The sequence below is a fragment of the Orussus abietinus genome, unplaced genomic scaffold (genome assembly GCF_000612105.2).
Source record: "Orussus abietinus isolate OABI.00-Male unplaced genomic scaffold, Oabi_2.0 scaffold92, whole genome shotgun sequence".
In the NCBI taxonomy this organism is placed as follows: domain Eukaryota; kingdom Metazoa; phylum Arthropoda; class Insecta; order Hymenoptera; family Orussidae; genus Orussus; species Orussus abietinus.
Window position 1 is genome coordinate 153222 of NW_019394274.1, and position 10646 is coordinate 163867.

Below are 10646 nucleotides of genomic sequence, written 5' to 3' on the forward strand. Positions count from 1 at the left end.
GCTAGCGACCAATGGCGTTCCCTCTTCGAGGCTCGTCCTTCCCAGAGGGCACATCCCGCGCAGGACTCTCGCGTCCTCGCTGTCGGCTGATCCTGAAGAATCGCCCGGTCGTTCCCGGGGCTGCTCGGCGCTAATGCTGCTGCTGCTGTTGCTGCTGTTGTTGCTGCTGCTGTTGGTGGTGGAGCATCGCCATGGCGCCCGTCTCGGCGGCGGTCGGCAGGACGACGGTAGACTGCTCGCTCACGGCGATTTGGTGGATCTGCGCCTGGGAGCCCTGTCCGACCTGGATCTGGATCTGCTGGAGCTCCGGCACGGTTGTCTGCTGCTGCTGCTGGATCTCCGCGACGGTGGACTGCTGCTGTTGCTGTTGCTGCTGCTGCTGCTGCTCGGCTTGCTGCTGCTGCTGCTGCTGTTGCTGCTGTTGCTGCTGTTGCTGCTGTTGCTGCTGCTGCTGCTGCTGCTGCTGCTGGCTCTGTGAGGTGTCGGCGCCACCCAGCGGGTCGTCTTTTGCCCGCTTGGCCAGGTGCGACCTGGCGTGCTTCCTCAGGTGGTCCTTCCGGTAGAAGGCCTTGCCGCACTCGGAGCAGACCTCGGTCTTCTGGCCCGAGTGGATGACGAAGTGGAGGTTAAGGTGCTCCTTCCGCTTGAAGCCCTTCAGGCAGACCGAGCAGATGAACGGCCTGTCCGGGTTGTGGCCGAGCTTGTGCCGCTCCAGGTGCTCCTTGCGCTTAAGCCCGGCCCCGCAGATGTCGCAGATGAACCGCCTCTCGATCTTGTGGCCGATCAGGTGCTGCTCGAGGAGCTCCTTCTCTGGGTAGCCCATGTTGCACTGGGGACAACAGAAGATCGGCGTCCCGTCCAGGGCGGTCACTATGCTCACCTGGCCGGGCTTCGGCTTCTTCGGTTTCGGGGGCTTCTTCTTGTATTTCTTCTTGCGCTTCGGCTTGGTGCCGGGTTCCTGTTCCTCGACCACGTCGGGGATAATCTCGGTCTCGCCCCCGGCGACCGTGATCTGGACCGTCTGCTCGCCGGTCGCCGCGCTCCCGGACGCGTCCAGGCCGTCCGCTCCGAGGGGGCTCGACTCGATCGTCGCCTCCCTCTTGATCGTCTCCGCCGAGAACTTGAGGAAGTGGTGGAGGCTCAGGGGCAGCGTGCTGGCCGGCAGCCTCGAAAGGTAGTCGGCCACCGTCGAGCCCGGGGTGGCCAAGCTCTGCCAGCTGGCCGGCATCGAGGTGATGAACTCCTCGTTACTCTGGTTCCCCTGGCTCTTTACGGTGCCTCGCTTGATCAGCGCGACCGGCGTCGTGCCCTCCTTCACGTCGTCCTTGGACTCGTCGAGGCCCTCCCTCAGGATCAGGTCCTGGGGGATCTGCGCGACCACCGTGAGACCCTCCGGCGCGCCGGGCAGCTGCACCGTCTGCTGGATCGTCTGCTGTGCCGTCGTCGTCACCGTGGTCGACGTGCTCTGCGTCGTTTGCTCGGAGCTGCAAGAGTACGTAACGCGCAGATATATCATTAAAAAAAATATATATGTATAAAGAAGCGAGCCGATGGTAGGAAAAGAAAGAAACGGAAACCGTACGTTTGGGTGGTGGCCACGGTGTTCTGCGGCTGGACCTGGATCTGTACCCCATCGGCGCCCTGCTGGCTGTAGGCGACCGTGAGGACCGTCGCCGTACCCTGGGGGAACTGGCCCAACGAAATCGGGGCCAGGTGGTACTTGGGCTGCTCGCCGCTGTTTCCGCTCTGGGAGACGCTCGGATTGACCACCTGGATCTGAACGGTCTGCTGCTGCTGGGTACCGTCCTTCCCGGGTACGGTGATCGGCAGGGTGATGATCTGCTGCTGCTGGTTGTTCCCGCCCTGGGCCACGGCGAACCCGTTCGGATCGACCGGCCTCAGGTAGTGGACGCCGCCCTCCCCGCCGGAGAGGACGCCCACCACCTGCCCGCCGGTCGTCAGGTTCTGGGCGAACTTGGCCGTGGCGAACTGGTGCACCGTGCCCGTGGGTAGCGAGCCTGCCGTGAACCCCGGGAATGGAGTGAAATTCATCTTCCCCGCTGCTGGCGGCGGGACCTGCAACGAGCCGAAGAGATGAGCGACTCCTCCGCGTGACTTCGCTAGACCAAGTCCTACACCCTTGTATCCGTATTCTTTATTTACGCTCTTCACCTACGGGACGCGTTTAGAAATTCTGCAAAAATTCCCAACTTCTATTTCACAGGTTTTGCAAATTTTCTACATTTTACGCGTTACGTATTTCTTTCCGGCCATGAGAAAAATCGGGGCATAGAGGGTTTAAACGAGTTCGCGACTAGATACCCTGCGCGCGAGGGATGCGCATCGGTCGCGTCGCCTCGCTTCCACCTTCGCCCTCTAAGAGCGAGGGAGGTTAGGTCGCGCCTTCTCCGGGAAGGGATTTCCTCCTGACCCACAAATTGCGATAAAAAAATTGAGAGTCGAAAATCGCGAGGGATGGGCATCGGTCGCGACGCTTCCCTTCCACCTTCGCTCTCTAGAAGCGAGGGAGGTTAGGTCGCGCCTCCACCGGGAAGAAATTCCCCCCCGGTCCACGGGTCGCGAGGGATGCGCATCGGTCGAGTAGCTTCCCTTCCACCTCCGCCCCCTCCACTACCGGGTGCCGGAGGTAGGGTGCGAGGGTAGGGGGTTAGACGGTCGAGGTGGCGGAGGGGCGGAGGGAGACCCCCGGTCGAAGTTTTCTAGGTTAGGAGACCTTTCTACAAAGTTTCCCCTCGACGAGGTGGAATTCGAGAGGATTCGGGACGTGCAGGTCGAAAAACTTGCACGGTCCTTCCCACTCGGCGGAAGGGAAGGAGTTCGTCGGGGAGTAGGGGGGAACCCGGCCCCGGGGAGGGAGCGCACACGGCACATAGGTGGGAGCCCCCGTCGCGAAATAGAGCTCGCGGCCGCCAAGGGAGGAGGTCAGGGGGAGAGCCATAGGTGGGACACGCCGGGGACCTAGAGAGGGAACTCCCGCCGCGGTCCCTCGCGGGAGCGGCCGACTTCGCCCTCCGCGAGGAAGGAAGAAAGGGTAGGGGCACGCGCCAAGAAAGAAGGGGAGGAGCGCCGAGTGCTCCTCCACCTCTGACCTTTGCGGGCCGTCGCGGGGCCGCACCTGGCCGCTGGCCGGCGAGCCTCGCGCCGAGCGGAACGGCCGGAACGCGGACCGCCCAAGATGGCGGCGAGCCGTTCCCGCCGGCGGACCGCCTCCCCTTCTCGGGGCGCGCCGTGACGCCGCGCTTTCGGCCCGAGCCCGACGGCGCGTGGGAACGGGAAACGCGCTCGAGGCAGGGATCGACGAGGAGAGAGGAGAAGAGAAAACGAGGGCCGACGACCCGGCCCCGCCGTTCCCCTCCCGAACGAGAGCGTCGCACCTGTTGGCCGCTGCCACGCATCGAGGCTCGTCCGCCGATCTACGCGAACCCGGCGACTGCGCCGTCACGAAAGAGTCCCGGGTGACTCATGCCCCGACGTCCGAGGAACGCGCCACGCTTCCTTAACCCGGTCGCGACGGTCGCGATTTTCCCCCCGAGTATTCGAGGTTACGTCGAGAAAGTCGGCGCGTCCGCCGAGGGTAGGGCGTTGGCCGCCTCGCCTCGCAACGGCGGGCGTCGAGAGCGCCGCCATCTTGGCTCGATTCGCCTCTCGGCGCGGGGAAAGCGGAAACCGTCACGGCTTTTTCCTCCTGCTCGAGTCCCCAGCCGCGCGCATCGGCCTCGAAATCCCGGCTCGTTAGAGATCGCCTTCGGGGTCTCATCGATCCGTCCCGAGCCCGGAAGCCGGATGCTCGGGAACGCCGGTTAAATCCGCGGCATCGGGAGAGCGAGAGCTCCGCCCGACGCCTTACGTAACGGCCCGCGGAGAGGTACGGCGCGGTCGGGACTTTCCAAAGTTTCCCGAGAAAACGGAGCGCTCCCGCCCCGGGCACGGGCGTCCGTCCGAGTGAGCCGAGAGGACGACCCGCGTCGTTGGCGCTTTTCGGGGGAACCGTGGAGAGGAGGGAGGGAGGGGTCGGGCGCGTCGCGGCGGCTCCGGTCCGCGGGCTCGCGGATCGCGACTCGCAGCGGTGGCGGCGGCGGCAGGGCTGTTGTTTACACCCCCACCTCGCCGCGGGTTAGAGGCAGCGAGATGCCACGGAGGGGCCTCGGAGACCTCGGCGGGCACCCACCACCACGCAATTTCCAACCCCACCAGCCTCTCAACCACTGTCCGCACCTCCAACCACCCCACCAGAAGCCGAGCCGGCCCGTGAGCCACGGCGAGGGCCCGCGACGATTTTAGTGTCTTGGGGTGGGCGCCTCTCGCGCCTCTCGCGCCTCTCGCGACTCCCGACCTCCGACCGCGGCGACTCACCGCCACGTAGCCGGCGAGAGGGCCCCGCTCGATGATCCCTCGTCGCTTCCGTCCTCCGTCTTCAATTCCCGCTTCGTGCCGCGACTTGCCCCGAATTAATTCTCCGACCGTCGGGTATATACCGTGGCTACGTGTACGCGCGACGCGTGCTCGCGGCAACTCGCACACTGGCCGCGCGCGGAGAGCGGCGCCGACGACGCGCCGCGCGGACGACCGAGAGTCTTCTAAGCGGGCTGCGCGAGCGAGACCGCGCGCGAGCCCCGCGCGCCCGCCGAGAGAGACGGAGCGATCGAGGCGAGGCGCGCTCCGGCTAACGGGCCGAGAACCCGACGGCGCGGCCCGCCGAGGTGCACGAGGCACGCCGCCGCCGCCGCCGCCGCCGCCGCCACCGCCGTCCTTCCCGAGAGCGGCGCGGCGATCGGCCCGGACCGCGCGTCCTACTTACCGACGCGACCGAGGAGCAGCGCAGCAGCAGGGACGGCCGAGAAAGCCCGCTGCCCCGACGTAACGGGACATATGCCCGACATGCGGTCGAGCGTCACCGGCCGCTTTCTCTCTCCCTCCGGTATACCGCGCGGATCGCGCGCCCCTCCCGCCGAGCCCGCGCTGCCATCTACCCGACGGAACGGGGACTTTCCCCTAGACCGGCCACCGGCCAATCGCGTCCCGCCGCCGAAGGAGAATTCGAATACCCGTCCGGGTCAATTTACCGGAACTCGAGAAACGTAGAGGGCCGGGCGAGAAGTTTAGTGGCTACGTGCGGGCGGAATGAAGTTCATTTTGCGCGGTCAGGAGAAAGTTCGGGAATGTTGCCGAGTTGTTTTTTTTATTGAGGTTAGGGCCCGGAATTTACGCGTTTCGGGCTTTATACCTGGGTTTATTTGTAATCCTTTTTCCTCTAGTGCGTGGGGCGCCACCTGCCGGCAAGGTCGCGACGCGCCATTTCCTCCGGAGCGGCGATTGGCCAATCGCGAGGCGAAGGCGAAGGCGAGTCCTCCCCGTTATGCTGCCCTATTTCGGGAGAAGGGACAATGGCCTCGCGCCTGCGCGGCGAGAGCGGAAGGGAGAGCCCCTCTCCCGAAGCGTGGACCGACTCCGACGAAACACGGGCACTCACTAGCGCGACGGCACGTAAGCGCGCGGGTTAACCGAGTTATCGGACGGATTTAACGGAGAGGCGGGCGCTCGGCGCGAACTCGAGCCCGTGGGAACGACGAGCCGTGCCTTTTGGACGCGAGTTTCACCGGAAACTTTCCGCTCTACGGGCTCCTCGATACGTGTTGCGGGCGCCAGAAGCGACACTGACTTGCGCGCGCACCTATCGAACGTAAGGTTAGGTCGACGCAGATGGCGCGACGAGCGCCGAGCGGGCGCGCGACGTTTAAACTACCGCTACCGTGCGGGACCATGCAACTACAGGAAACTTTGGTGTTCCGACTAAAGACTGGAATTTTATACGTTTGTAGTAAATGCAGCGATAATAAAGGAATGACATTTTAACTCTCCGTTTACTGAAAATCCTCGTTAATTTGGTATCGGATGTTATATTTTAGACGACGGGCTGACTTAAGTAAGATCTATGCGGAAGATCTACACGGAAATGTGCAAACTGCGATCACAGGAGCACGTCTTTAATTTCACATTATAGAACGTATTTAGAATTATAAAACAGCATCGTGAATCATGTTAAATGTCGAGTGCACGTATCATTGATAAACGCTAGGATATTATAAATACAATTATGTATATGCAGCGAATCTAAGAATGCTTTTCGATGAGCGATGTCATAGTCGTGTTAAATGTCCTGCAAATAATCGATTGTCAAATCTTGTATAGATTTGCTATGACATGGACTCCGCATCGACGAAGTTGTGCAAAAATAAACTCGATCGTATTAGATGAGAATTCGGTATGAAAATTAATACTACGCGATATACCGCTGTAGCGGTGATAATTTTACATATGATTTCTGATTCTTAAATAACATTTTAAAGCCTGCCTATGAGTAACGTTCGAGAGGAATTTTCACAACATTTAATTGCCTAATAATATTCTACATAGGAGAGATCCTCGCACCGTATGATCTGTGCCACTCAGAAATTGAATTATTCTGCTCTGCTGAAAATTGCAGAGCTACACCATGAGAAAGCACCGAGATCTCGACATATCTTTTCTGCGCTATCTAACCGATCCATCGTCAATAAAGTTCTGACGACCGTTGCATACGCTCCATGTATAAGGAATAGAGCAATTTGTTGTTCTCGTAATAAAAGGGATTGTCGTTGGCATCAAGGTCTGGCCTGTACTCTGCCGTGTAGCTGCTTTGGCTAGAGCTGCATCCGTCGCAGGAGGACGATCCTTGCGACGGTTCCGAGTTGTTCGGAGACGGAGCAAAGTTTCGATCTCCCCAGTCGGAATCCATCTTCTCCAGGGCTCTCTCCTGTAATCCTGGGAAGCCATTGATGTGTAGATTATTTATCCTCTTGCTGAGTGGCATAAACTCGCTGGCATCTTCCTCTGCACTTCGGCCTCTCTTCCTGAATACAAACAATCGGTACGAGGTACAAGATCTCCGAAGCAGACAGCTTGGGGAATAAAACCTCTCGCATACAATCGAATTATGTAGGTGATAGAAGTGAGCGGACCCTGAAAAGTCTCCCCGCTCTTTCAAACACATTACTTGCTACGCTATATTTAAAGGTTATGTCACTGGAGCAGCATGTAAACACAGACTAACCTGTTTGCTTGTGTCATCCTAAAACGGTTCACCTCCTAACCTTAGATTTCAGCAACGGCACGTTCTGGCTTGAAACATCCTCCGTCTATCTTTTTGCACCTGAACAACGCATGTTTATCTGTCAAAGCTAGAATTCTGTTGTCCTGTCACGATGACGCCAGATACCTCTCCAACCAGCGCGTTGATTGGCAGCTCTATCGATGCCCGGTTGTTTTTCTTCGAAGTTCGACTTTCCGCTGTCAGATGACGCAGCAGCCTTCATCGGCCGAGGCTAACCGAATGTAGGTAACTACAGGCCAAACGCAATTTCATATTACCGTAAAAAATGTAATGATACAATGATTTCCTATCAGCCGAATATACACTTCTAGAAGGCAAATTAAATTTCTGACGCAGAATTAGATATATCCCATACTGGGTACAAAATCTGTGCTTCGACCCCTCCGTTCATCTCTCCCGTGGTTGATGATTCACCCGCCGATGACGTCACCGGCGTCACAATCTACATGAAAATGCTACATCCATAATGCATCCAAGCTGCATTCCTGCATCCTGTACCTCACTCCGATGCCATCCAACTTTAAGGAGCGAAAGAACTTAAAAGTCACCCTCCAATTTCTTTCCCGAAGAAGTTGCCCAAATCGTCGATCTTAACCATCGTAACCGTGCGAAAATCTTACTCTGCAAAACATCGTTAATGCAATCTACCAAAGCGGATCATTCCGAATCCGTCGAGTACGCGACGCAATCCCAAACACCGGATCACGCGTTAACGGAACGCACGCCATTGTCGACGCGGCAGTTCGCAAACAAATTTCATAACGACGGCTTAATTGCGCTCGACGATTCGAAAATGTGCTGAGTCGCTTCGAACCGTGTTGCGCGAGGGGCGACTCGGAGAATTCTGCCGATCGCCAGACCTCTGGAGGGAGAATATGCAAATTATACAATCATTCACTGACTGATTTCATTAACTGAAAAATCGACGCCGGGAGGAGACATAATTGAGGATTACCTGACCTTATTAATATTTCCCGATCTCGATTCATGACTCAAACGAGTGATTGGATCAGTGGGCCATTTCCACGGGTCGCGGCGATTCATGGTAATGATTCATGACGCCGAAGAGCACCCGAGTAGTCGATTTCTCGGTAAATCGAGTAGAATACCGGGACCGCTACTCACGAGCCATGAGTCATGTACTACGTCCCTCGTTCACTCGGTTACCAGCCGGAAGCCGTAGTTTCCCCTCCTGTGGCATAAGGGCAGAAATTCAGAATTAATAGTTGCTCATCATCCAACGCTCCGAGTTTCCTCGTCGTATCGACCTCTCATCTACGAACATACCTAATTCTACGAACATACTAGTCGAGCGGACTCTGATCCGAGTTTATCTCTCTAGCAGGTCACCCTCGACGACGGCTAGGCCGAAAGAACAGCGAAAAACTATGAGTCGACGAGGTGACCTGGCAAACACTCACCCGAGAGCCCCTTTAAGGCGATCCTCGAGCTCACCCCGAATATGAATTACGCGGTGTCGATCGGTCCCCCGGGGAGGACGGCGAAAAAGCCGTGACACGCATTCGTATATGGCGAGATTCGCACCCGCTCCTATATTTGGGTAGGCAAGACCGAGTCGTATTACCATAAGATAAGAAGACTCGTTGGCCGCGGAAGGCCGCGCCAATTTTTAAGTTAGGAGCGCTCGCGACCCGTAGGTAGCATCTCGAGGACGACGTTCCTCCTCGAAAAATCAAAAGACGGATTATTCGGACAAAACGCTAAAATGACAATCTCTCCACGTGAACCTCAAACTAGCGTTCAGCCTCGGCGGAGTGCAAGGAAGACGAGCGCAATGGCTGCAAGGGCTTTATCTTTCAGGATACGCGCATCCGCAGGATATCACCGGGAGGGCCTTGTCGTTGGGAAAACAGGATATCGCTCCCATGTGAACTGCCCAGCGTGTCAGTTTTTGCTGACGGATGCCTGTAAGAAATAGTTATTTAGCTGGAATGTCTATTTAACGAATTCACGAGGCTGGGCGTCGTCGGAGGTTTCGTTTGCAGGTCAGCCGGAGTTTCGTGAGCGCGGAGTGGCCTTGATTCGCACGCCGCGGAAAAGAGCTCCTCGTCGGCCGAGTCAATTAAACCAAGCCACGAAGTCAACGACTTTGGTACCGACAAGTTTCTCCTTCGGGGAATCGAGGACCGGGTCTGGCCTTCCACGTGTACGTGCGTGACGCGTCGCCGTACGCAAATGCAGCCTCGTTGGATGTGCTTGCCCAAAGGTCGGGTCCGTATCGATTCTCCAAACCGGTCGGATTTTTGCACACCCTTGGTGCCGTGATAAATACCGCCAGTAAATTGCACGCAGAACGGGCCGGAGGTGAGAATGTCCCGAAAAGCACCGAAGCGGATCATCTCGAGATTCAGCTAATTATGCGCGTTTACGTATGTACACGTGCAGTGGGTACTCACACGAGCTGCGTCCGCTCTCAGTTATCGACGCGGTGACACCGATTGTCCAATCAGGGTTAAGGCATGCATAAACTAGGTAGAAATGCAGAATTTTCACCGAAGTCGGCTTTAATCGAAACTCACCAACTGGGAAGAGAATTCGGCGGAATACGAGGACGATGCCAACGGGAATCCGGGATTTCCGAAATTCTGTATCCTGGAATTGGAATGAAATATTGATTAACGAGTCGCGTGAGTAATATGGATTGGTGATTCATTCGAGATCCCCCAGGATCCCGGTGACCTACCCCAATAGGACGTTAGTCACGTCGCCCCGAAAATTCCCTCCTGGGCAACTCGTCTGCGCACGTTGAGCTTTCGACAGGGACACCCATGAATGTAGAATTCCTCGTGGGTGCGTTTCCATGGGGTTTCCGCATGCCCGGCAGAGGGTGAGTCACGTTGAACCACCCCCGACATGGGCGTGGTGCGGACTGCAGACGTCTCTCATCGATCCCCGTGTCCAGGACTCCACAAAGGACCTCGCTTCCCAGGGATGTTGCGAATCCGCCTCCCGAAGGCCTGAAAATCAAATTTCCATTTAACGTCCACCCGAGATTAGAGCTCGAGAAAGAAATTATTGCGAAGAGAACGGAGACTCTTTCGAGCCCCTTGATTCCATTCCCAGGAGAGCGCCAGGGACCTCGATTCTCGTAAAGATACCAAGCCCCTCCAGAGAACCGGAAAACTAATGTTCCGTTTTTTCCGCAAATCATAATTACCGTTTGCGCGAAAGGTGTTTATTATTTGAGCGGCGTTTGTTCGATCGTTTGTCTCCGCCCAGGAGATAATCGTTAGCTTCCCTCGGTCGCCGCTCGCGATAAGCTGACGGATCTGCGATAACCGTCAGCGTCAACATCGGATTCCACTAACGGTGACATATGTCACCAGAGTAAATGAACACGTACAAGAGGGTAAGAGTCAAGGGTTTCCGCTGTAAAGCGATAAGTCTCTAGAATTCTGCCGATTTCTCGCGCAGCGATTCCCTCGACTCTTCCAATCGATATGTACATACTCCA

General features: G+C 57.3%; 2 protein-coding genes across 3 annotated transcripts; both read right to left on the reverse strand.

Moving 5' to 3' along the window:
• On the reverse strand, nucleotides 1-4586 carry LOC105697447 (Krueppel-like factor 17). The gene is made up of 3 exons (XM_012420771.2): nucleotides 4375-4586; nucleotides 1583-2076; nucleotides 1-1484 (listed from the first exon to the last, which is right to left on the reverse strand). Exons 2-3 carry the CDS (start codon nucleotides 2050-2052, stop codon nucleotides 131-133), a joined length of 1824 nt encoding a protein of 607 aa, XP_012276194.1. The 5' UTR covers nucleotides 2053-2076; nucleotides 4375-4586; the 3' UTR covers nucleotides 1-130.
• Nucleotides 4587-5863: 1277 nt separating this feature from the next.
• On the reverse strand, nucleotides 5864-10132 carry LOC105697449. Of its 2 annotated transcripts, XM_023434856.1 has the most exons (5): nucleotides 9876-10132; nucleotides 9712-9784; nucleotides 7277-8363; nucleotides 7112-7210; nucleotides 5864-6911 (listed from the first exon to the last, which is right to left on the reverse strand). In XM_023434856.1, exons 4-5 carry the CDS (start codon nucleotides 7126-7128, stop codon nucleotides 6572-6574), a joined length of 357 nt encoding a protein of 118 aa, XP_023290624.1. In that variant the 5' UTR covers nucleotides 7129-7210; nucleotides 7277-8363; nucleotides 9712-9784; nucleotides 9876-10132; the 3' UTR covers nucleotides 5864-6571. The 2 variants fall into 2 exon arrangements, with proteins under 2 accessions (XP_023290624.1, XP_012276199.1); XM_012420776.2 differs by having other exon boundaries at nucleotides 7112-8363; nucleotides 9876-10131.
• Nucleotides 10133-10646: the final 514 nt, after the last annotated feature.

Coding starts and splice junctions, on each gene's coding strand:
- LOC105697447 (XM_012420771.2), bottom strand. CDS start 2,052: ATGAATTTCACTCCATTCCCGGGGTTCACGGCAGGCTCGCTACCCACG. Junction 1,485..1,582: donor ACCGTGGCCACCACCCAAAC/GTACGGTTTCCG, acceptor GTACTCTTGCAG/CTCCGAGCAAACGACGCAGA.